Source organism: Lutjanus erythropterus, chromosome 20 (assembly GCF_056507025.1).
Source record: "Lutjanus erythropterus isolate fLutEry1 chromosome 20, fLutEry1.hap2, whole genome shotgun sequence".
Taxonomy (NCBI): domain Eukaryota; kingdom Metazoa; phylum Chordata; class Actinopteri; order Lutjaniformes; family Lutjanidae; genus Lutjanus; species Lutjanus erythropterus.
Window position 1 is genome coordinate 18438149 of NC_139336.1, and position 27006 is coordinate 18465154.

The 27006-nt window shown below is 39.3% G+C and overlaps 1 protein-coding gene across 4 annotated transcripts in view; it reads right to left on the reverse strand.

Annotated features, from left to right (window-relative positions):
* The window catches only part of abl1 (abl oncogene 1, non-receptor tyrosine kinase), a 46420-nt gene that overhangs the window by 5349 nt on the left and 14065 nt on the right, over window positions 1-27006 (reverse strand). Inside the window, exons 1-5 of one of the 4 annotated variants that reach the window (XM_084745418.1) lie at window positions 16277-16933; window positions 7861-8025; window positions 5738-6033; window positions 1428-1718; window positions 383-467 (exon numbers count right to left, since the gene is read on the reverse strand). In XM_084745418.1, coding sequence (XP_084601544.1) covers window positions 383-467; window positions 1428-1718; window positions 5738-6033; window positions 7861-8025; window positions 16277-16361 — 922 coding nt within the window. In that variant the 5' untranslated portion in view covers window positions 16362-16933. Of the gene's footprint in view, window positions 1-382; window positions 468-1427; window positions 1719-5737; window positions 6034-7860; window positions 8026-16276; window positions 16934-27006 lie in introns of those variants that run through there. The other 3 variants (XM_084745419.1, XM_084745417.1, XM_084745416.1) reach the window with 3 other exon arrangements.

A 27006-nucleotide genomic window follows, 5' to 3' on the forward strand; every position in this document is an offset into this window, starting at 1 on the left:
AAAGTCATGGGCACACAATACAGGAAATTGGATTTGCACACCAGGCTGGTACAGAAAAAAAAATCACTGAACACTGTCTGGTTTTGCTACAAGCCAGTTTTCAGGCAGGACAATAATAACTGAATATAACTAATGTCTTGAATGAGCACTTATATCTTTTGTTTGTCACAGCTTCAGTACTTTCGATACTATAACTAATGGATATTGTACTGACAACATTATGTCTTTCTTTCATTAGCCTTTGTAAAGAACATGAGCATGCAAGAGTCTTGCATGTCTGCAAAAGACTGGTAAATAGTTCAGAAGAGGTCATACGTTTAGCCAGTAGTTTTTGTCCTGTTCAGGAGTGACGACTTTCAGAAAACAAGGGCTCTTAACATACCTAACAGTTGTACCAGGTTGGGGTGTTTGATCTCTTTCATGACAGCGGCCTCCTTGAGAAACTCCTCCACCTCCATCGTGTCCTCCTGGACAGGATTGTTGGCAAAAAAAGTGAGCAAAACTATAGGCTGGTTGCAGTTGCATTCAGACAACAGCAGATGGTAGCATTATTCAGCCAAATTAAAGATTTATAGCTGAAATGTTGATAAAGGGATAGTTCAGATTATTTAATGTGGGGTCGTATGAGGTACTTATCAATAGTCAGTAGATTAGTGGACGCCAGTTGGTGTGTCCTCACTTAGGAGAAACAGAGAGAGCACCAGCACAGAAGCTGAGCACAGGGTAGTGTACTATATATTTAAACATTTTCATCCCTTTTGTATGCTGTCAGACAGCCTTTTCAGATGAGAAACCACTGTTATATAAGCCAAATATTGCTCTCTCCCAGTCAAAGAAAGATGATTTCAACAGGTGAAATCATTTATTTTACCTCAGAGAACATTGGAGTTGCTTAGTTCGTTTGTGCGGCAGACCAGCAACTCCCATTTTCTTTGAGGTAAAATTTCTGATTTCAGTTTGGAGAGAGCAATATTTGGCTTTTTTAAAAGTGGTTTCCTGCTGTATAAGGCTGTCTGAAAACGAGGTAAAGCTGTGAAAATATTCTAATATAGCACACACTTAAACTGATACATTTTTTTCCCCCAGTGAACCTTTTTTAAGTGGTTAAAACACCTTTAGTTGCTGACCAGTCCACAACAGTTCAATGCTTATCTTCTAGGTTGGTACTCCTCTCTCCTCTCCTCGGCTTCTACAAACTGGGAGCCTGTTGACCACCATGTAGGTAATACATTGGTAAACACATTGGCAGGTAATACATTGACTGTAGATAGTAGTACCTCGTACAAGTCCACTTGACTGGATGGATAATTACATACGTCCTTTCCTCATAAAATCAAATTTAAGAGTTTGGGAGCAGTAGACATGTTGAAATAACAATAACCTTTCTCTGACATAGATGACTCTTTTTCAGTTTTTTGTCTTCTTACCTTTAGTGTCTTGACGGCCACAGTGAGGTTGTACTTTTTCCAAACCCCCTCGTACACCTCCCCGTACTGGCCCCCACCCAGCTTGTGCTTCATGGTGATGTCAGTGCGCTCCATCTCCCATTTGTCGTAGTTGGGAGAGACTCCGTAGATGGTGGGCTTGTTGCGCTTCGGCGCCGGATAGTGCAGCGTGGTGATGAGGCCGTCGGCCACCGTGGAGTGGTGGTGCACCAGCTCCGCCAGTGTGTTGAAACGACTTTCTGACGAGACGTATAGCTGCAGGAGAAAGAGATTCTACATTTGAGTAGATGCACATGTGAGAGGTCAGTTTGGGTTTGATAGCCACATAATTTTTAACTTAAAAAGCACTTTATATGAATACATGAATCTAGACAGTGTAGCTCAATATGGTTACCCTTTTTATCAACCATGTCCTTAAGTAGGCATACTAGTTTTGTATTTTTCATTAGTATTTACTTTTATTTCACTTTTAACTTTGTTTTCAGTTCAGTTTAGTTTCAGGTACTTTCCAGAATGGGATTGCTCATTCAGGTTTGTCTTCTACTTTTAAGTGTTTAGTTTCAGTTTAGCTTTTACTTAGTTTGGGTAATTTTTTTTCCCCAGAAGTTAAGACTCACAGTCCAGACATCATACATCATATCTACATTTGTAAATATGAAGTATGACTAAGCATTTCCTTTTTCATATCTTTTATGCTTTGCTACTTATTTAGGTTGTTGGGCCGGCTGGCATTAGTTATTATGATATATCTTGTGTGTGTCTTTATCAGGACGTATAGGCTTGATTTTGTATTTTGATCTGTTTTACCTTAAAGTAACTACACCTTTTTGGACATTTTAGAATTTAAACCTACCAGCCCCTACTTGTAATTAATTTTACATGTAAATTTATCTATCAGACTAATGGCATCAGACTTAACCTTTTTTTTTCTAAAAAAGTGTATTTTAATTTACAATGTAATTTTTCACATCTATCAAATTTTCTTCCATAAAAGGCTAAGTTTTAACAGTTTTTACCAGCTAATTGTGGTATTGTCTGTCTCTGTTGTTTGCTTCTGTAATTGACTCAGAGTCATTGTAAATGACAGTGGCCCCTAAATAATCTCGAGTATAAACAAAATTTTAAAAAATCTTTGAATCAATTAATAACTGTTTGTTCTGTGTTTATTCTTTTGTTTGTTTTCTGTTAATTTATGTCATGTTTTGTTTAATTAAAAAAAAAGTCAAAAGAGTATTAAAACATTGCAACACAGCTGTTAAGTTTCTAATAAGCAAAGATGTTGAAATACTACCAAATGTTTTCATTACATGATGACTACTTGTTTTAAACTTCATTAAAATAGAAGTGCTTACACATCCTGTCTGGAAACAATAAGAGAAATTAGGGGAACATATAAGACCAGAAATAAGTGGCAAAGTGCCAGCAACACAGCATGAAATAATCTACTAAGTCTCAACAAAACAACAGTAAAATATTTCCTTCATAAAGAAACGGTCTTAGGCCATTCAAACCTCACAAGGCATTAGTCAGGAAAGCTGGTGTAGGAAGGATATTGGTCAGGGCTCAGTGGACACAGTCTTTTCCATTGTCCAAGTCTTACATAACCCCAAAAATGATTTGCTGTACAATCTGCACTGTGCATTTCGTTACTTGTGAACGAGCTCTTTGAGGGAGCTGAAGGCATGTGGAGGGAAAAAGGAAAAAAGAAGAACCTTGACTGCAGTAAAAAGACCTTTGAAATCTAAAGAGGATTTAATGGTCAGTTGGCTGCTCTCCTGGCTTAAACCATTGACCATTTACTAAATCAAGGGGAAGAAAAAAAATCTATTTACTAACATAAAACCCTTTAGTTATTCAGAGCAGCGTTAATCACAGAGTCAGTGTGAAACAAAGCTGCAGCGGGGGAGAGCTGCTGAGGTAATCTCAAATTATGGGAGAAGTCTATCATACCAGACTCCTGAGTTGGAGCTCAGTGGGAGTATGGAAAACAATATGAGATGGGGAACCATGTGTGTATGTGTGTTCGTCCATTTGTTTCGTGTGTGTGTGTGCATACTTGGCTGCATCTGTCTGTGCTAATGCATGTCTTAGCATGGGCGTCAGTGTCTGGCCAGGCCTCACGTCTGCTGGCCATTATGAGCAGCACAGTGGTGGTTAGAGGCATTCTTGTCATAGCTAGCGTTCCCTGAGCGAGCTCACCTCGCTGCATCACAGACAGCAGGGTGACAGCCAAAATGGCAGCAGCTTCTCGATTGACATAGCATATTGGGGGAATCCCACAGAAGAAATGGAGCCGCACACACATTGAAATACGGCCAAAACTTATTCACCATTAACATCAGGATATGGTATCCTGCACCTTGTTTCCAAGATCGGACTTAAGTCATGTCTCTACCTTTTTTTGAAATAATTTTTTAGTCTTTTGCCTTTATTTAATACATGACAGTTGAAGATATGACAGGAAAAGGGGTTTGAGAGTGAGGGGATGACATGCAGCAAATAGGCCACAAGCAGGAGTCCAACCGGCGGCTGCTGCAGAGGACTGCCTCAGTACATGGGGCGCATGTTCTACCAACTGAGCTACAGGAGCACCCCAAGCACCCAGAACTTTTAATCCCAGGGAGTGAAAAGTTCCTTCAGCCAGTTGTTGTTTGCGTTTCCACCATGGTCTACAGACCCATGAAGATTAGGCAAATTAGTCAGCTGACCTGAAAATGCACGCTGTGTCAACCTTGATTTTTTAGCACCTGCTTTATACAGCTGGGCACTCGCCCGTAAAAGCCCACTTGCACACCCATCCACGATCCACTCACCGATTAATTCCCGGTTCGCACAACAATTCAATTCCCATTCAATATCCATCATTGAGACAGAAGAGCAGGAGTGTAAAGGAGTCTCTATCAGAGTACGCTCAGCTTGCTAAAAACACATAAGGCCATTTTAATCCCTTGTAAATGTTTAATTTATCACTGCCAGTCGTCCACAGATCATCTACCAACACCAACAACCAACATTTCTCCTGGATTGCTTCACAAATCTTCTCATCATGTGTTTACCAAAGCTGGTCACTCATCAGCTATGCAGCAGCTGGACCAGATTCCCTGACTGACTGGACAAGATCGACTTTTAAACTTCGTAAGTTCTTCGTTGTCAGTCCATGTGTCATATGCTTTCTTCTGTAACTCCATGTTGATGTGCTGAAGCACAATGAACATGAAATAAACTGTTTTGCAGCTGCAGGCCCCACCCCAGAGTTCTTGTACTTTTGAAAAGTACTAACCCCCGAATGGGAGGATCTGATAATGTCCCCAGAATTTAATTTTGTTGCTGGTCCCTGCAGTAGAGTTCTTCCAAAGGTTCCTAGAGGGGAAAGTTTCTGAATTGGAGATGCAGCTATAACCATGTCCTCCACATACCCTGCCTTCTTTGCCCAACCTCAAGTTCTTGACATTTATGATTTCAAGTAATACATTATTCAATTATTCATTATTTTTAATCACTTTAGAGGCACTAAAATAATAAAATTACAATCTCAAGTTGCAGTGGAAACCTGTGCCCTGACCAGCTTTGAGAGAGAACAGAACAATGCACTGATCTGCTCTGGCAGACATCAGCGGGAGTGTTTTCCCATTTCACAAAGTGCTGCTCTGGATCAAAAACAATTCCCGTGGTTACTGCACCTGGCTGCTATCTTTACTTTAAATCAGTCATTACATTCCTGCTACAGCTGATATAGAACAATGTGGTAGATCCCGCCGTGTGCAGATAAATAAATAATAACCCACAAAACCACATCTAACAATGAAGTTTAGCTATTATATTCATTCATATGTGAAAACTTGAGTTGTTTGGGAAGATGTGTTGAGGCTCATTTGTAAAATGTCACCATTATTTTTTTCAGTTGTGAACATACCGTAATTACATGTTTATGATGAACTGGATAGAAGACAGTCTTAGTATGTATGTTAGTGTTAATTTCATTACTGAAAACAATTACTATGTTCAACAACAAACTTCTTTTTTCAACACAAGACAATGACAAAATAGCACCACCGTCATTAAACTAAAATGTAAACAGTTTTCATTGACTAAAATTAGACTAAAATATTTTTTGGACTAAGACATGACAAACTTTTAGTCAATTTAAAAGTGACAAAAAAAAACCACAATGGGTTTTACTAAATGTGATAAAAACTAACAAGGACATTGGACACAGAACTAAGACCAAATAAAAAAGCTGACAAAATTAAGTACTTTATATGGTATGTGTTTATGTGTTTCCTGATGCCCACCTTTCCGTCAGATGCAGTGTTAATCCTGTAATGGTAGACTCTCCCCTCGTACCGCAGAGAAATGGACCTCTGGCCGGGGCTGCTCTCGCTCTCGCGGACCAGAAAGCTCCCGTTAATGCCCGAGCTGAGCAGGTACTCTGCCGCGTTGCGTGACACAGGCCCATGGTACCAGCTGTGCTTCTCCAGGCTGTTGACGGGGGTGATGTAGTTGGACGGCACCCAACCCTGGCCATTCTTGGTCTGTGCTTCACACCACTCGCCGTTGTGGTTGTAACCCAGCACACGCAGCTTCTCTCCTAGACATCATATGAGATTAAAATTTGAAGAATTATCCACACAAGTGTCTTGTTGGCTGCATACCTATACTTTGATATTATGTTTAATGGTTGCAGCTCATTCCTGTGATCTTGGAAAGAGTATTTCCACAGGTGGGAGCATTGTGAATCTTCCATATTCTTTGCATTAAGAACAGGATACCATGGTATGAACGCTGTACTAAAACTGAACTCAGCATGTTTTAAGTCAGACATGCAGGAATTCACTGTATCTAATGTCATGTTTCCTCAGATCAGGAAGCAGGGGTTTTTGTTTTCCACCAGTCATTTGGAGAGCTTGACTAAAGAAATCTATTTCTTGCCTTTAGTTTTGCATGCAACAAGAAAAAACTGACTACAAATTAAACATTTAATTCCTAAAAATGATCAAATATTGTTGGCCAAAATTAAAATTCAAGTAATAATGTTACTTGGCAAAATAGAGCCAAAGTAAAATAAACCAGTTTTGTGCAATGGCTCATCTTAGAATGGACTGGAAAGTAATATTGCACGGGACATTTTCTTGTTTATTCCGGTGCATATGTTCCCCCCTTCCTTCCTCTGTTTGTCTGTATGATCCATCTGTGGTATTGTTTTACAGTCGCTTCAGAGGAAGAAAACAACCCACGTGTGAGACCATCGTCAGGAAGTGAGAGTCAGATGGGAATGAAGACAGAGAGCAAGAGAGACAGGAAGCAAATACGTAGATTCCCCGTAAGACTTACAGAGTTCCTACACGTCTTCTATTTCAAATTTCCATACTTTTCCAGACATTCCATGTTTTCAGACCACATTTGACATTTGAGTATGAATACCTTGATGTTTATTATGTAAATAACTTTAAAATCCAACTGTTAACATATGTGTTACGTTCTGATTATCTAGTATGTATCTACTACTATCTAGTGGTACTGTAGGTACTGTATATTTGGGATTATCAAGCCAGCCCTTGAAAAACTTGCACTTGCCGACTGCAGCTCTTTGGTCCACATTCCCACACAGAAAGTTAGATGACGTGCCTCTGTTACACATCTCTGCCCAAACAGGAAGTAAATTTACTGGTGCTACCTATGCTCCTATTATTTTCCCTTATTTTTCCTAACATATTGAGTAAATAATATTATAGTATATTATACCCCCTATTTGTTTCGTGTCTTTTTTAAAATAACAACCAAAAACTAGTTGAAAAGGTTAAATAACTTAATTTTCATGCTGTCTGAGCAGCCTTGTTTATTCACTGTCCACAGACTTTTATTTTTCCAATAACTACTTCAACGCCTACATCATAAATGTTCATATGAGGTTATTTTTGATGCTATGCACATTTTTGTTTTGCAGGCTATGACATACCAGCATAGAGGCAGCTCTGTGTAGGATTGTGCAGTCAGATGCGTGCCATACTTCTTGCCTTGCTTTTGACTACATCAAGCACACTGTGGCCCATGTTCCCTCATGTAGTGGTAGACATTTTGGCTGCATGATTTGACTGCTCTACACGGCATGAAAAACCCTCTGATTGTATGATCAATGTGTTTTTAGAAAGTCTGAATTTAAAATTTTAGAAAACAGAATAGCAGTAATAGTCTGGAAAAACAAATAGCTCCGTAATCTAATTTCTTTTTTCCATACTTATATAGACAAAACCCTTGACCACCAGAACATTTCTCAAAAAAGGTTGAAAAATTTGTTGGGGTTATTGTCAAATTGATTAAACTACACTGGTTAACCCTATTTTAAAATGCTTCACATATCCAGTCAGACATAAATTAAATATGATAATTAATGTCCTTATTTTCCTCTTTTGCTGACCTTTAGTGATGCTGAGTGTGTTGTCACCACTGGCGACAAAGTCATAGAGTGCGACAAACAGGTTGGGGTCATTCTCACTGGGTCCAGCCAACAGGTTCTCTTTGGAGTTCCAGCGGGCCGCTTCTGTCAGACCCTGACTCTCAAAGTCTGGTCTCTGGAGAGCTTCTGAAAAAAACAGGAAAAAAGAGAATCAGCCACATGTAGTTAACTATGTGAGAGAAAACATTAAACAATGCATTGCTGAGGGGAGACTGAGGGAGATCTGTAGGCGTGTGTTTGGTATGCAGTGAAGCAGTTTTCCCATACAGCCTCACACATGTAGGATGATTCAGCAACAATGTTAACTCCTGCCTCTCCATGTGTCATTTCAAATTCTTCTACATCCCCTTCTACCGGGTCTTGTTCCAACAAGCAGGTCATCAGCTGTGATCCCAACATGGGATTAGAGCAATAAACCTGATCATGTGACCCACTGTGTCCTTGCTGTCTTTATAACTTTTCATTTCCTGGATTATCCCTGCTTAGTTTTCATTTTCTTGAATACCTAGACAACTAGCACACATCGGACCGTGAGAATGTGTCCCAGCATGAATCTTCACTGTAACTGCAAAATGGATGCACTCACAGGTAATGAGCCCCAGTTCAAAGTGCTTTAACTCACAGTTATGTTAATTACAGACAGCTTGAATTATAGCAATTTTAGAGCAGTAAAACTGATGGCTGAATTACAAAATGTGGAAAATGGAAAGAATGCAGCGAAAAGTGAGGTGAAGTGAGGAGAGAACGTTTAACTTCAGTTTGGCTCAAACATGAGCTTGATTGTGTGGCTCCCTCAGCTGTTGTCACACATGTTTAAGAGGCATCTTACGTTTCATCCCCGCAGCTCACAAACACCCACATCTTTCCAACTGAGACAACAGGCTAGAGCTGCACTAGGTTTTCACCATCGACTCAGTAAAACAGTAGTAATAGGAAATATTTTTTAAATTAAATTGTAAGAAAACAGCTATGGCACATAGTACACAGTAAGATTAGTAACTAACTAAACCCTCAATAAATGACAAAACACTGAAACAAAACATCTTCAAATTCTCCACAATCACATTATGACTGGTGACCAGCTACAAACGTGATAAACTATAGTATAATTCCTACTTATATATTTAATGATAAATTAGCTTTTGGATACTACATCATTTTCATTCCTCTGCATTTCATCAAAATTATTTGCTATTTTTCAGCAGTATAAGGAAATGGTGGTTTAAACAGCAAAAGACAGAAAGACAAAAAACTGAACAAAACACCTGGTGGCCTAGTCTTAAGATGTGATTAACACCTGACCTGCCCACAAAAAAATTCTGACTTGTAAGTTGATACTGTAGAAATCTGGCAAGTATGCCCTTCTACAACAGCAAACTATCCAAATGTTCTACTATTTTTTTTTCAGGGTTGTTTATTTCGCTTTAGTTATTTTTTTCCCCTTCTTTGTGCAAGGAAAACATAAAAATCTTCGTTTAAAAAAAAACAAAAAACAGACAGCACCCATCGCCAAACTCATGCCAGAGTTGTTTCCACCAGGTTGTCATTGTCCATTGTGATGGCTGACTTGTCGTCAACCGCTGAGCCCTCTACCAACACAACACTGTGACTTAAAAGTCTTCTGCATTTGAGATGGTGTGTCTGCTCAGAATTACCATAGAGTTGGTGCCAAAGTTCTGTTTTTGACATGTGGGAGAGAAAATAAAAGGAAACTGTTGTCGCTGTTCATGGCACTATGACTCCATGTCCTGCGTATTATTTTCTTATTAAACACAACTAAGTTACGAACATGTGGTGCTGAGATGAAGACACTTTTAGAGCCAACAATGATATCACCATCCATTGTGATGTTTCACTGTGAACATCGTCATATAACAAATCCATAGACGTCACCCAACCCTCGTGTCCACCCAGCGGCGTCTTCTCCTAAACAGCAGCTGGGTACGCTAGCTACTGTTGTCCAAGTCCAGCCACAATTAACCAACACAACATCTAGTAAGCGCAAAAACGATTCAACACAACAGATAAACATTGCCCACTGCCATCGGTGAATATCATCTTATTTGCTGATGGGGCCAATGCAGCCAACAAAGGCAAATCTAAGCTGATACCAACATTCAGACAATAAATCTGTGCATCCTGTAGGCATAAATATCAAAAACAAAAAGGTTTTCTTTAACTCAAATACATCCTGCAATAGAAATACAGAATTGACCTAAGAAGTAAACTACTTCAACACTGACAAGTCTTTCAAAGTAGAACAATGGTCTGAGGGGAAGGTTTTGCTCCAGAGAACATAGTAATTATGATATATACTATGGGAGGAAGTTTATGGCTTCTCTTCAAGGCTAAATTACATAAAAAGGATGAAATTGAAGACATATTTGATTGTCATGCTTACTGGCAGTTAAATACACTGACTGGCTCCAGTGACAGATGGTTTAACTCACACCACCAGCTGAGTATTTGTTCCTCTGCACATCTATGACCTAAATTTTGTCATTCAGAAAGATACTGGCCGTAGTTTTAGGTTAAATTTCACAGCTCAGTGAATCAAAATAAGGCTTTTGTTCAGGATACCTCAGTAACCTATAGAAGCAGACATCTCTGAAATGCTTGTGACAGTCTGATAAAAACATAAAACCAGCTGTCAATGACAGTTTTTAATTAGTGTATTATATTATGCAATTAGTGCCGCAGGCAGGAAAATTGTGGCCAACTTAAAGCATTTCCCAATCTCTCACTCACTCACTCACTCACTCACTCACACACACACACACACACACACACACACACACACACACACACACACACACACACACACACACACACACACACACACACACACACACACACACACACACACACGCACGCACAAGAAAACGAGATGGAACAGTTCTCCACTGTATTATCTCTCCTTCAAAAACCATAAATCTTTAGGTTTTTTAAAAAAAATATTTTTAAGTTTCCTCTACATTTCTGACTTAAGATCCTTTAAAAGGTTCTTCACATGATTATGTCAAAGACGTGTCATTGTCATGGGTGTTGAAAACGTAATATTTTGGAGATTCAAGCTTTTCATCGTACACTGGAAAGCGCTGGAGCAAAACCAAGTCCCCCAGCTGCAAAATGTAGCAGATTACGACTTGCTCACCACATTTATTGCATAAGTGGATGTTAGTTGAGAAAAATTCCACAGATCCACAGTGTGTTTCTGCACAAAATATGGAGTGAGATCATCTGATGTCTCTTTTGCAGACGTTATGCCTGTAGAAGGAGTCCTAATGTCTGTCTGGTCTGATGGAGAACGAGGTGTAAAAACAGACAAAATCATCCAGAACCTGTGTCCTGTAACACAACTGTGACTTATTAACAATATACGGATCTTTGCCTGGACTTGGGAAAAAGGACAATGTGTACTAAGTGATCAAGGCGCAGCTGGATTTGGTGGAAACAGAGCAGAGAGCTGATTGAGCATGCAGCAAAGAGAATACTTCGTGGCAAAGTAAGGGTTGAGGAGAAGAGCCACATACAGCCTCTTTGCCTGATTTAGACTGAAATATGCAACAAGCAACTATGGATACACTAAATACAAAGCAAGGCAGGTTTTTGAAAGATAGAAAAGAAACACAAGACAGTAAATACGCACAAATATGATTTAGAAAAGGGTAAAGCACAATAAAAAAGACAGAAATAAGCTAAAATGGGGTAAGGCAAATCAAACAGAGTAAATCATAATAATGTACATGTTATAATGTACCTTGAGAGTTGTTTTTGTACCTGTGTTCAGCTTTTCATCACAATCCTTTGCAAATTTACCAGTGTAGCATTTCTGCATGGTGTTAGGGACTACCTTAAGCTTAGCCCAGGTAATATCATCAACTACATTCGTAATTTTAGAGCACAAATTGTTTACAAAAATCACTGGATGGTGGGGAAGAGACAGCCTGAATGAATAATTCACTTGATATACCGCTTTCTGATTAACTTGGATTAAAAATTTGTATAGTAGGGCTTGTAAATAATGTCTCGATATTTTGTGGCTACAAACATATGATCATATGGAATATGATGCGCTGCTGTAGATTCAACTACCCAACAGACAGTTATCTGAAAGAGCACGTATGAACATCAGACACTGCAGAACTTCTGTCTATCATCCGAATGAATTCAACTGAAGAGCAACGTATTAAAAAAAATAATTTCCCAAAAGACATCTGTTTGCACTGGTAGAATTACTGAACAAAATGGAAACTCCCCCTACTTTCTTATGCACTCTAGCTTTGCTCATAAAATGATGGGAGGGGTTGACTAAAAAGTCCTGCTAAAAAAGTCTATGTTATCTTGGTCAAATCAAGTTTGAAAAGACAAACATAAAACCAGGATTGCGCTCGATAATTAAATCATTAATTAAAAATTATTTGCCTGCCAAAGACCTAATGAGTAAAAACTACTTTTAGTATGCATTACAATTAAAAGTGTTTTGTGACAGGACTGAAGACATACTGTGGGTGACAAGGACCTGATATAAAATTTTATAAAAAAATTAGTTGAGTACATCTTGTTATCAGAACAGAATCATGAAGTCCAAACCCTGCTTCTTGGCATTGGTGTCCAACCTCAAGTAAGTTTGTATGATTGTGTCCGTCCCAGGTGACTGCGCTTTGAAGACATGGTTGGAGACGATATGACTTTTGAGTTCCTCAATGTAAGAAGTAAAGAATTTGCAGCATACATGACTAAAACTAGTATCAGCTAACCCTGAACAAGTTAACAGAACATGTGTGTCCCACAACCAGTCACATGATATTGTTGACAAGTTGCAGGCATCACTGTTGGGAAACTAGTGAAAGACTTTCACACTGCCTCTTCTGCCAAGTTTGGCTCACCAGCCCAAACACACTGAGACAATCAAAGCCAAATGTGGTGCTTCTTTTAGGTCACAAACCTGCCATTTTGTGTGAGAACATGCCAGATTCAATTTCATCTGGAGCACACTGCATGGCTCGTACTACACTTAATATTTTGGTGGGTTCCAATCCCAAAGAGACAGATGTGTTGCATTTTGGACCAGCAATCGGGGTGCTTCCCTCACCTGGAGAATGTACAGGTATGTGTCTCATGCAAACATAAAAACAGACTATCACATCAAAAGGCCCTTTAGGAAAGCAATCCCTTCCCTACAGCATAATATACCACTTTTCATGAAGTAGTAGATTTAAGCCTGAAAATGTAGACAAAATACATGATCATGATACTTGTAATTAAAATACATCTGTCTAGCAACTGAAAAGCTTGTGTTTTTCATACCTTTTAAGGCACACACACACACACATGCATGAATATATCAACAATATATAATATATAAAATCAACACCTCTCTGGACACAGTGTTAACAAATGTTAACACTTATGTTATGTGAATTGATACGGTGTTGAATTGCATTATACAGGTGATTAGAATATTATGTCTAAATTTTGAGTAAGTGACAAGCTGCCAAAGACTTCCTTTTCCACATTCACATAAATCACACAATAACACAAACACACCAACAGATTGAGCCAGTGGTAAACCAACAAGTCCCATTTTACTCTGTCACTGTTTTTGTGACAGGAATCTGGTTGCTACGGAGAAAGCAATATTTAGCTTACATAACGGTAGTTTCCCATCGGAAAAGGCTGTCTAACGACAAGATAAAGCAGTGAACATATTCTAAATATAGTGTAGATTTTAACCAATTTTGTTTTTGTTTTTTTAGGTGAGTAAAATATGTTTTCCTGCAGTCACAGTACATTGCCTTGCTTCTTACACCAGTACTCCTGCTGCTTCTCCAAACTGGGAGCATCCAAACCGCCATCTAATGTACGTAACACACTGGCTATGAATATGAACCTTATACAACCCCACCTCAAAAACTCCTTTTAAGCTGAGACCAGAGATCAAGCAAGATAGAAAAAGAGCACCTCTAAGCAGGGTGCAGATCTGACAGTAAGTAAGACATACCATATGTCCAGAGTTTGGCCTGGTCATAAAGTGTGTGGGCAGCGCATGTGAGCAGCCCATGCCACACATGTCCACTTTATGGCTCCAAATACCACATCTCTTTGTGAGAGGGTGACAGCACACTGACACATGGCAGATGACAACACAAGCTCAAAGAGAGAATAAAATGAGAGACATGGAAAAGGAAATTCAGGTGAGTGAGAAAGAAACTAGAGTCATGCAGTGGGAGAAATTGCAGCATGTCCTGGCTGCATTACTGAGATGACACTCGAAATGATTAAATGTGTGTGGAACTTGTAAAGAATTCATAGCTATGACTGCACTGCTATGAGCAATAGGAATCCATCCAAACTCAAACACTGACGCAAGACAGAAATTTCTTCAAAGACTAGACTGCTTAAAAAAAACATGTCTGGTTCCAGTTGGTCTTGGTGATCAAGTCTGTGAGAGCCATAGTTCTAGTTTTGATTCCAGTCATCTTAAATGAGCTGAATTACACACTGGATGAAAGAAAAATGCCTGGCACAATAGAAACCAGCAGAACTATGGGTCCAAAAACCATGAATCTACGTAACATTGTAATTCACTTCCATGAAGCTGGCCCTGCTTCCAAACCACATATTTCTGAGAACTGAGAGAGGTTAAATATCTTACAAATTTATTTTCCATCATCTGATTCGATTCAGATCATACGTTTGATACGATTCTCCTCACTATGGGAGATATTACGTTGATGAGAGGACGTTCAGACCAGAGCCCAATGGAGGACAGCAGGGAATACCAAGGGACAATAAAGCTGGAAATAAACTGTACAGTTTCAGAAATCTTGCTGTTGAATTCCACCACTGATTGCACGAGTAAATTGCCTGCAATGTAAAGCCAAAGCTCACAATTCACACTGTATAGTGCCATCGTCAAGCCATGACCTGAGTGCTCACACTGTACTTGAATAACATAACATGAAAAGTTTGTTTGCTGGCAATAATGTTAACAGATACATGTTACCATGATCATATGTGCCATCCCGTGTGCTGAAAAAAGGAGGCACTGGCATGTGTGGATCCATAGGTGGCTAGGAAGCTAGCTATGTTTTACCATCCATATTTTCCATCCACACAACATGTTCTGTCGCCATGGCAATTTCAGACAGTTTGCCACTTTATGCAGATACAGTGAGAAAAAGGGCACTGCCTTTGAGAAGTGACTCGTGGCTTGTCAACGAGCCTGACAAAAGCCAACCCAAATTTTTTTGAAAGATCAGAAATTTTCATTGTCCATCCGGGAGCAGTTGCTTGAGGCGTTTCTCCTGTACACCACACTGCAAACAACACCCAACAAACTCGAAATTCATTCCAACTCTACAATGAATTGCGGGGATCGAAAACTGAGCCAGACATGGGTTCAAATCATACAGTAAATGCCCAACTTGGGCAACTTGTGTCATTAAGAATGACTGGGTTATATGATAATCAAATTGCATTTCTCCCATCTTCGTTCAAATGATGTCAAACAGCTTATTACTTGGAGCAAAATACAAATAAGGCCTCTGGCTCTATTGAAAGTTTAATGTGGGGTGGAACATCTGAGCATGAGATTTGATGTGCCCTGGACCACATGGTCTGGAAATTAGAGACTCTTTATCACTGTCATCCACTTCAGTGGGGAGCGTACCAGGACTATTAACTCTATTAAATCACTTTGTTGCACAATCTTTGGCACACATGAGACTTCCTTGAGTCTTCCATTGCAAATCAATTACTGTGTTGATAATGCAGAGACTCAATGTGCCCCCATCATACATCATGAGCAAATCAATTACCCACTTTAACTGTGACCAGAATGGTCTAATTAGAAGTAACAGAAAAGAAGCAGTCGCTAGTGCCCATACAACAAAAAGTGTGTGAAATATACAGTTCCACATTATCATATACATTTTCTATAGAAGTAGTTAAGCTGCATCTACCTACTGGAACATAGCAGAGAACTTAAAAAGTTGAGCACAGCCTGAGATTAGATCCCCTCTCCTCATAAACAAGAGTTAAGTGGGACACGACCAGGAGTCAGATTTCCTTGTATTCTCTTTGCCGTCTCTTTTTCCACTTCTTTCCTCCTCAGCTAGCCAGTGTGTCTGGCCTCCCTCACCCTCCCCTGTGCTTACTCTCTGCCTTCCCCTCCCCATTCTTTCTGTTTCCACATTGCAGAAATCATTGTTGAGCCTTTTACACTGTGATATTTTATCTTTTATCCTTCTCAACGTATCTCCCAAGCCACTGATACTTCTCCTTTCTGACATATCTGCTTTAATTGTTATTTATATTTCTCTGAAGTAAACTTTAAAACCACAACACTACAGCCATCACAAAATATTCCTACCTTCCAAGTAACAGCTGGAGGAGGACGAGAGGCCTTTCTTAGATTTACACCCCACCAATTTCAGGCATATCTCCAACATTTTCATTTGCTTTCTTTCCCCTTCCTGCTGGAAAATTCTGTAGCTGGTTCAAATCAGGCGTCCCTCGAACGTTTCCCTTCTACATGTGTCCAGCAGGAGAAAAATTCAAACACAAGAAAAAAAACTGACAAAAAGGAGAAACAGCACAAAGCCAAAATTAGGTGTTGAAATATACTGATTTTCTTTTCCTGTGTCCTTTCAGTTGTTGTAAATCCTCTTTTTCTCCTCACTCCTTTCCGAAACAGAAAAAGCAGAGCTTGCTGTCCAGCAAAGTCCATCAACTTTCTCTTCTGAGCGGCTCCATGTTTTTTTCCCTCTCTTGCTTTTGCGCTTTTGGTTAGCTCCACTTTTGTAAGACAGAACAACTATCCAAAAGTGCAGGTTTGGTCCAAAATCTTGTCAGACGTGTAGATGTGTCAGTTGAGTGGGCAGTAGGGCAGTCTGAGCGGTGCCATTCCTCTCTCCTGTCCCTTGTGTGAGTGTGTATCTGAGGCACAGGGACTACTCGTGCTACAGCTGCCAACAAAGGGCCTCTTTCAGGCTCAGCCTGCTGCACTCAGTGACATCAGCTGAGCCCTCCCACCTCCAGCAGCAAACACACAATGAGAGGGAGAGACCGCCACCACACACATACATAAACACACAGCAAGAGGAATACAAACAACACACCATCACCCAAAATCCATGCCAAAATGTGAGACAAAAGCTGCAAAGGTCTCATTTAAAACTCTGCTTTACATTTAGATTCAGTATAGACCTCAAATAATTCTTCCCTTCTGTTGAGGTCATGAGATGATTACAAGAAGCTCCTCCTCCAACTTTTTAACCCCCCCCCCCCTCACTGTCTTCTTCTCAGCTATGCTTTTTCTCTCTCTCCTTTCTGAAATGTTTACAGGTTGAAGAATCACTTCTGGAAACGGGACTGGGTTGTTAAAGACAGAGCTAAAGCTCTCAATCAAGAAGAGCAGCTTCCAGGGAGGAAAGTATAACCCTTACCAATAAAGGCCTAGTCTCTGGACCTCACACACCCACTCAAACAAGGCTCATTTGCCACAGGTAATTTCAAATGAGGATGAAGTAAGCAACATATTTTAATTCATCATTGATCTTTAGAAAAACATGTCTGATCATGGGATTTTTGGACAGCAGCACTGGTCATATTTGGTAGAAACGAATAATCCTTGGCAGAGGGAAAGGTGTCTTGCAACACAACTTCTCTGCCTTTTCTCAGCTGTCTCAAAGTGTAGAGATAAACAGCTCATTCAGAGGTTTAGTCATACTTCTGACTAAATCCAGTGGAAGTAGATCTAGAAAAGGGTGAGAATGTGATAGAAGCAACCAACACAGGAGTAACACCATAGCTGTACCACCATAAATGCATTTAGGAAAACTAATTAATGTTTCACAGCGTCTGTGCTTGATTGTCAATTGTTTGTTCATCTAACTCAGTGGCTTCAAAATGGTGTACTGTGAGCCAAGTCCAGATGTGCCTTGGGATTTTCTAATAACCATACATTATTTTGCAATTTACAACTATACAAAAAGTTAAGAATACATTTTTAATTTACTACATAATTCCTTTCAAGTTTCAACATTAATGTTATTTTTCATTTGCCTGGTAAGGAAAGTGAGTTATAAATCTACTTGTTCAAAGTCAAATTTTTACTTGCCTCAATTTCCCAATACAAAGGGAAATTCTAGCCTATACCCTAAAAAATCCTTTAAAACCTTCTGTCAAGGCAAACCCCAGTTTTCACTGTTCCACAGTTATATGAATACAGGCGTGCCTTGAGATTTTGATTTGCCTTTTGGTGTGAATTGGGCACAAAAAATTTGAAAACAACTGATCTAACTCAACAATGCAAACTTCCTAACAAAATATAGGTTCCCACACTTTTCTCCAATCCTTGTACTTTTCACTGAAATTTTCTTCAGTTCATCACTGCATATATACCTGCTCATCTTATGTTCAAGTTCTACTATACAATTTCCTCTCCCATTCATTATTACAGAAAAAAGACAAGTATGTAGTGTATTTCTTTGACAAAATTATAGAAGGCCATTTACAAAGGGTGAAACCATCATTAAAATCAACGTAACTTAATGCAATCCAAAACAAAAGCCATGCTATGCTTTTATTATCATTGGCTCATATTTTTATTGTCAGAGAGATCATCGATCTATTTAATAATTGCTGAGGCGTACTTTCTGTTTTATTGCAGGATATGCATTTCTGTTATTTGGTCCACTCTTGTAAAATGGGCTAAAATGATTATTGATCGTCATTATACTGGAGATTGAAACCACAAAGGACACAAGAGCAGCTGTAACCTACTGACTATGTCTGGCAAATATTTTTCCATTTACATGACAAACATCCCGTCAGAGATAAGAAGTGCAGTCAAGAGGGTGATTACATACTGGTGGGAAGCTAGCTTGATGACACCATTCTGACCACAGCACATAGCATGAGTGCCAAACAAGTTAACTAATTGACCCGGTCACTGGAATTACCAATCAGAAGGCAAAAGTACTGAGTGAAACATATGATCCATACAGACAAAATATTTAACAGCTTTAATTTTTGGCTTACAAAGATAAAATGAACGCACTGACATCTAAGTCTTTGTCTGTTGGTAATTGAGTACCTTATTGTCAATCACAATGCCTAGTTAGTAATATAATCCACTTCTGAATGTGAAAATCTTTTAATAGCTTGTCCACTCCATTTATATCAATGAGGCTAGACTAAATATTAGAAACAACAGAAACTTAGCACAATGCAATGCCATTGAATCAATGCCTCTCAAATGGTTTGGTGGTCATTTTGAGAACAAGGAAAGGATAACAGTCAAGTACGGATTCTAACTACTCAAAGTATAAGCTAACTTGTGTGGACCTTTGTTGGACAGATTTTAAACAGTTACAGGAAGACAGGTTGACTGGCCCACTTGGCAAGTATAACAAAGAGAGAGAAGAACAACAAACAGATGTTTCTGAAGATGAAACAGATTCATGTGCAATATAGAAGACAAGGAGAAATGTGAGGAGAACAGAGAAAAACAGAAGAAATCCAGAGAGAAATGGTTTAGTCCTATAAGACATTATGCACTGCAGGCTACTATTGTCTGTGTTTCTAAGTGTGTTAATGCTTGGGCATGCAAATACGCTTCATAAGAGACTTGTGACAGTTAGAAAAATCCTTCAGGTGTGTGAAGGCATAAAGTTCAGAAAAGACTTTCTCCAAATACAATAAAAATACATTGGAAATGCACTGCCTCAAAAAAGTGGATGGACTGTTGTACTGATGTATTGATATGCTCGGTAAGCTGCTTCACACTGATTGATTGATTGCTTCAGAGGCTCTTAAAACCTCCAACATATTTGCAGTTGTGGGTCATCCAGAATCAATGATTCATGACAATAGGTTTTGAGAGAGTTTAAAAAGAACTTTGAAGCATGTATAAACAGATCCCTTAACCTGGCCAACTTAGCCAAATCAATACAAACAACCAAGGATGGGTATTGGAATCGTTCCTGATCCATCAGTACCAAAATAATGATAAACTCCTGGACAGCTCCGGAATTTACATAATGTTAATTCACTCTTAACATAGCCATCGCTCCTATTTTCTTGACAAGCCGCTCCTACAAGTTTTGCTCAGCTGTGAATGTAGCAGTGCAGAGTGACTACAGTTTAGGCTATTTGTCGATTAATAAATGCTACAACTCCTCAAGAACCCAGGGGTTAGCCCTAAAATTAGCGACAACTTAAGTACAAGCTCACTTAAGGTGGACTGAACTTTAATGTAAACCAAGCCTGCTATTCTCATTTTAGTGACATGCTGCTCTTCCTTTGCTTGGGAGACGACCACAGCCCTTACCTCCAGTTATCAGTTACCCCAGTTTAAAGACTGTAGAATCCTTTCACATCTTTGCCTGTCATTTTTCAGTGAATCAACTAATTAATTCATTAATGGTGATGACCAGAGATGTGAGGACGGCATGAAGTTGTTAAACTACTTCAATGATCAACAGTAAGTGAAGCCAAGATTAAAATTAATATTGAACTGGGGCGAATTCAAACAATACAAAATCAGGTGAGGTCAAAATAATTACACCAATATAACAGATTTGACATGGTCTAGCCTAACACAGCACATCCACTAGTCTCCATACGTTTAGTTGCTGCATACTTGTCTGTTTGGTGCGGGCAGCAACGCTCTCGTTAGCATCTATGGGTATTCTTAAACATGGCTCAGTCTCAGTGGCTTTGCAAGCAATGACCTCAGTACCCTGAACATCCAGTCACATGGCACAGGGCCGAACACATCATCGCTGCAATACTGGTATGGCAAACATTTGTGTTCCTCTCATGCACCACCCCAAACACCAATTAAGAAGAAACGCAGGCTTCCTCAAGCTCTGAGGAAGGCCCATTAACTTACCGCAGTCACAGAGTGTTGGAGAGATGAGAGGATGAAGGGAAGAAGAGAGGGGCTATAAAAATGGAGGAGGAAAGAGGGAAAAAAGGTTGCAGATGGAGAAACATGAAGCACATTGTTTGGACGTGAGCTCATAGGAGAATCACTCGCTCGCGTTTTATAATCGGGGCCGTGTATGTTAACAGTTAGCTGACGTACATCCACCCATGGGATGGTTTTTGGCCCGTTTTTCTTCTCATATACCCCCCTCCTGCTTTCCTGATTCCGTTACTTAAACCTTCAAGCAAAGAACAGGTTGTATTCCCAAAGGCGGAGGCAGTAACTGCATTACAATTCAAACTATACTGGTGGTACGGCATTTAGATAATGTTACAGTCAATGTCTAATACAATGTCTAATTTCATATCCTAAATATCGATGATGAACTAGGCATTACTTTGACACTTAATACTTTTTAACCATAATGTACCAAGCAAGGATGCACTTCAATAATTCAAACCAATGCATGATTAAATTCTACTGACATTTGCTATTGAGTGTTTTGACATGTGGCAAGGGGGTGAAGGCAGACGTAGGTCATTAACTTGTATGATAAATTAATACTTGTCGTCATGTTGATGCTAAAATAACAGACAAATTAAATAGATGGTAAGAGGATACTGTCTTTATATGTTACAATACTACTATGACATTTGAGGAGGTCTTGATTTCTGTCACTCTATGCATGAGGGCACACATACACAAACATAATCACACTGTCTAACAATGTCAGAAATGTGAGCCAGCCAACACTTGGCATAAATCCTGTCCATCTAAGTCATGGAACAAGAGTTATTACACTTTTAAACCGAGTGAGCTCTCTAATTACAGAGGAGGAAAAGGGTGGGAGCACGGGGACAGAGACAAAGCCAAGTCCGTACCCAATAGTGATTCTGCGCTGCACATGGTTCATCATTCCACCACAATACCTAACCCCCACAGTCACAGCAATCTGTAACAGCCAAGTGTACTTAAATATCAGACACTCAAGAAGCAGGTATGTAGTGTATGGATGTGTGTGCGCGCATGTGGCTGTTTACTCAGGGCCCTCTGGAGAATGCAGCCAGAGTGTCTGAGGCTTGCAGACCAGCAGATGAGGTTAAGGGGTTTAGAGTTCCACATAATTCTCCACTCAGTATTGTCCACAGGGAGAATGGACACTTAGGAATGACACAGTGGCCGCTGTGGTTCAAGGTTAAGAGCTGTAGCATCAGCCTGTGGTGGTAACAAGTTACCAATGTGGACAAACTGAATACACAGAATAGGGATGGGATAATACACTTTTCTTCTGATTCAATACTATAACGACAGTTGTTTGAAATTATATGTATTGCGATTCCATTTGACTATTTACAGCAATTTCTGTTTGCTTTTTTAACACTAGATCATGAGAAAAAGTGAATTCATACACTTCTAGAGACTGTATATCTTGATTAATTCTTCCCTACGTATAAAAGTAGTAAATATACTTTTTGAAGTCAACGGCCGGCTGACAGGGATTACAGTACCTCAGGAGACGGTGGCTCAGGTGGGGACAGGGGGGCATGAAGCAATCGAGGAACAATCTATAACTTAGCAAGTTTATTTTTAAGTAGACATTATCCATTGTTTTGATAAGTCTGCAACTGATTGGGCTTTTCTGAATAAGGCTTATGAGAAAGAGATAAATTAACAAAATGTTCAGTCTCCTTGCTGATTGTTCCAACACATTCAGTAGCATCATTAGTGTTAGTATTTAACAGGTGACTCACTTCATGTCCCAAAAATATAATATATAAAAAATCTAAACCTAATAATAATAATTCAATTAATGTCATAAACACGAAATGCATAGTTGACAAAAGGCTTCAATTAACAGATACTAGTTGACTAGGAAAATCTTTAGCTGGGGGCAGCCCCGTAACTTACCAACATTGGCAACTGTAAAACTGAACATACAGAAGCACATAAGAAAATATTGTAATCTGTTTGCTTAAGTGTCTGATGTGCAGAAATCCCCATATGCACTCAGTGAATAAAAGGAAAGCAATGTGCTTTATGTTGAGTCTCTCTGGGCTTTTTAAGAGGCTGTTTTCCCATTGTATTTTACATGGAAACAGTGAAACTGACCCAGAGGTCATTAAACACATTTTATGATGAAATCCACTTTATGTGTATGCTCTTGTGGATCTGCTCACACACAAACTCTCCCTCCAGCCAAACCCCTCTCATTTGAGATGACCCATTAAGAGTCCACTGTCCGCTCAGCTTTACAACAATCTTCAACATGGACGGGGCCAAGCAGACCCATAACAGCCAGCTGATTTAGTGGAACATGAACCATTTTATCATGATGACAGACGCAAAATAGGGCAACACAACCCAGGTGACTAGGCAGAACTTTTGCTCATTTCTCCACACGAAAGACTGCTGTAGGCCCAGACGAAACTATGTAGTGCCAAAAATATGCAAACCTGCAGAGAATGGAAATGTATGCACTCCAGCCAAGAGTTAAAATTTCATACTTTGAGCAAACAGAAACCCAGGTCAAATGCACACAACTATTCATCACTTGTCAGGGGTAAAATGCTGCGCTAATCATCTGTGTTAAAGAGGTCTGGTAAAATTAAGAGGGCAAAAGAGAGGCCAAACGTATGAGCTCTGCCCCGAAATAGCAACCTGCACGGACAGGGTGCTAATCCAGTCATTTTCAGAATCGAGCTAAACTACTCAATTTGACCCAGAGTGCTGGATTGCAAGCACAACTTTTTATAGTCCATTGTTTTACGAGTGTGCAGACTAGCAGAGCCAAACTCAGGAGGGAGAGAGAAAGCAGAAAAGGGTGTGCATACATATGAGTGGGAGGACTGCTGTTCTAATGCAACTGAAGGAAAAAGCTAAAGCCTCTGCTATTACTTTGGAACTAATTTATTAATTCAACAGCATAAAAAGACAACACTTTGATAAGAGCAGACAGACACAGTAAACAGAGCCAGTAGATGCCGTGTCTGTTTTTACAGACTATCAACCGTAAATGTCTTTTGAGATGTTATCAAGACGCCTGGGGAAAGACCCCATTTGTCTGTGTGTCCATTGGGGTAAAAACAGAAACAGATACATAGAAGAGTGACTCCAGCTACGAGGCTCAGTGTCAGGCTGCAGCAGTGGAGCTGCTTGGGCTCTTCTTTGTGTCTAAGTGGATCCAGATGCAGCAAGCATAGCAGGCCCCCTCTTTTAGCACTATGAAGAGGAGCTTAGCACAACACAAAGGGACAGGACAACATACCAATAATGTATGGATGGGACTGGTGAGGTTAAAAGAAAAAGCACAGATCAGACAATAATGTATCTTCGACAGTGGATAGGATTTTGGTCATTTGTGCACAAATGAATCAAATTTTAAAGGAAATTTTTTTATTTATTTATTTATTTACTTTTTTTTTTACAAAATACTTAACTTCAGAATCGGAGATACTCTAGAAGGAGGAAGGCCAAAGTGCTCAAGTCAAATTGTGCCCTCATGGACTTTTATCCCATAATCTGCACACGGACAGGCGCTTCCTGACCAAGAGGGCTCATAAATGGCTGAAACTTTAACAAAAAGACAGAGCTGACATCCTAGGTAGCAGGTTGTCTGCAGAGAAAACAACAGCTGCGTCTGGAGCTGGGGCTGCCTGCTCGGGCATGGAGCAGGGAACAGGGGGTGGTTTTTTTTCTGCATGCGAGTGTGTGCGTGGACCTGGGTGTCGCAGAGCTCCCACGCTACATTCCTAACCCAACTTGGAGGTTCTTGGTATGCATGTGAGTGTTGTATATACTGTATGTACATGTATGTGTGTACAATGGAAGGATAACCAGCAAAGAGAAGAAAAGGAAACACTCAGTACTGGTGGTCTCTTACTGTTCTGACTGAAACTTAAAGCTAGTATGAAGAACTTTCATATATTTTAATTATTTTGGAGCCCCAACAATGTCAAAAATAAAATTATATAAATAAAAATCTCCACCTGTTTCTTTTAAACTGGCTAATGCACGACTCACACTGACTTTGCCTGGGAAAATGTAAACAGAGGCTTGTTTCATCTGATTTCAAGGAGACTCCAAGCTTGTGGTAGGCATCAAGAACAGCTCCACAGAAGCAGCCAATCTTTATGCATATGGTCTTGTTACCTTATGTAGGTCATATAGTGGCATAAGTAATAATTTGAGACAGTTTCATAACCAGTTAAAAACTCCTTGTAGTAGCTTTAAGATCGATAACTAGATGTAATAACTAGATGAAGCAAATGCTGCCCTATGACTTGAGAGAACAGATGAAATCAATCAGTTGATTCCTACATAAACCTATCAAGACATAATTAACATTACAACAAGCCAACCAAATTTCAAGCAATGTATAAGCACATAAAGTCTAAATATGCAACTTATACATGAGTTTTCAATAAACAACCAGATATTTCAGTAAATAATTACTTTCTTGTCAGAAACTGAGCAATCACAAGAGCAGATTTCATAACGAATACTGCTGAGATGCTGAAGTGAATCCAAATAACAAAAGCCAGAGTGAGAGTCAATGACTCAACAGGACTGTTTGTGCTAAACCGACATGCTTACACTTCAATTGTTCTGCACAAAACACTGAGTACCTTCTGTATATGGAAAAAGCTTTGGTTGAAGCTTTGGTTTGTGCCTTTGTGATTTTTCCTTCCTTTGTTTGCATTCAGGATTTTTTTCCCCCTTCAAATTAACTCCATTACAAGTAGCTTATCATTTCTCAGTTTTAGCAGTTCAATTGTTTTTCAGTGATGCAAGTCATAGACTTGAAAAATGTAATATACAATCAAACCAGTCAACTATGATGCAATGTTTTACATTTTATGAACTAACAAATGACAGGTATCTAAGTGTAGACATAATTTCATGCATTCGGGAAAGGTATCATTAAGATTTTATTAATACTGATACATAGCTTATTAATACTTATACTGATACTACTCACCATAAGTTGGTGGGAAAAAAGTTAAATTGTTTCCAAAATTACTGCATTTAGCTGTATTTATTTCAAATTTAGTAAAGCGTGCCCACACGAACATTTTGCTGTGATTTGGTTGTGTGCTCCTTGTCGTCTGCTGATTTTCATTAATTTAGCCTGTCTGTTTACGTGTTTTTGTTATTGTTCTCCAAGTCTATAAAAGTGTTCTCGGAAATGTAAAATCCACTTAATAAAAACTAAAAAAAAAAGACAGAGAGAGACAATGACAAAAGGAAGAGAAAGACAAAAAGAGGAAGGGAGAAAAAGAAAAGAAAGGAGGGGGGAGGGAGGGAGGGGGATTGCACCAGTTATTTGAGAGAGGAATGCACAAGAGGTCACATTCTTCACTCCACTGCTGTGGCTTGCCTTATGTTCAACTCTCTCTCAGTCTTTTTCTCTGTGTAAAATAGGCAATATTACTCAATACACCTCTGGTGCAACAGATCACATACAAACATATGGGATTCACTGGCTCAAAAGGCCAAAGTTAGCAATCCATTAGTAATATATTGTAAGTATTTATATCAGTCAGGTCAGTCACTGAGTTATACAACGGGCCTTTTTTGACATGACAGTAAAAAAAAAAAAATACAAGTGTAAATAATTAAATTCATTATGGCTGAATTCCATTTGTAGCTGATTCAGTTTCAAGGTCGTGACGTTGTCACACTGTCCAAGATACCTGGGACTCTTGGATATAACAGAACCACTGTTAATGCTATTAGTAACACCTGCCATTTTCTTACTATAACAAGTGAAAATACTTGTTGTGAACGACACCTATTAACAACAGAAACTTGCACCTGTCCATTCCAGTCTTATATTACACGGCCTATATTTGTAGGCAAACTAATTGTCCACTATTATTCAGAATAAGAGAATATTCAAAATTTGATGTAGGTCATAAACAATTAGGCTTTCTTCTGGACTTCAACATGTTTTTGGACAGCGACCTTTTCAAGAGGGTGGTTGAAACAGGGAGGCTGTTTGCATGGTCAAACAAGTCCACCACCAGTGAAAAAATATTAATTTGATGCAAAGAAGCAAGATGGCTCAAGCAACTCTAAACATAAGTCAGAGTATGCACAGCTGCATGTACGTGGGAATATTAGTGGAAGAGTTAGTAGGAATATATTGTCTTCTTGGGGAATAAGGG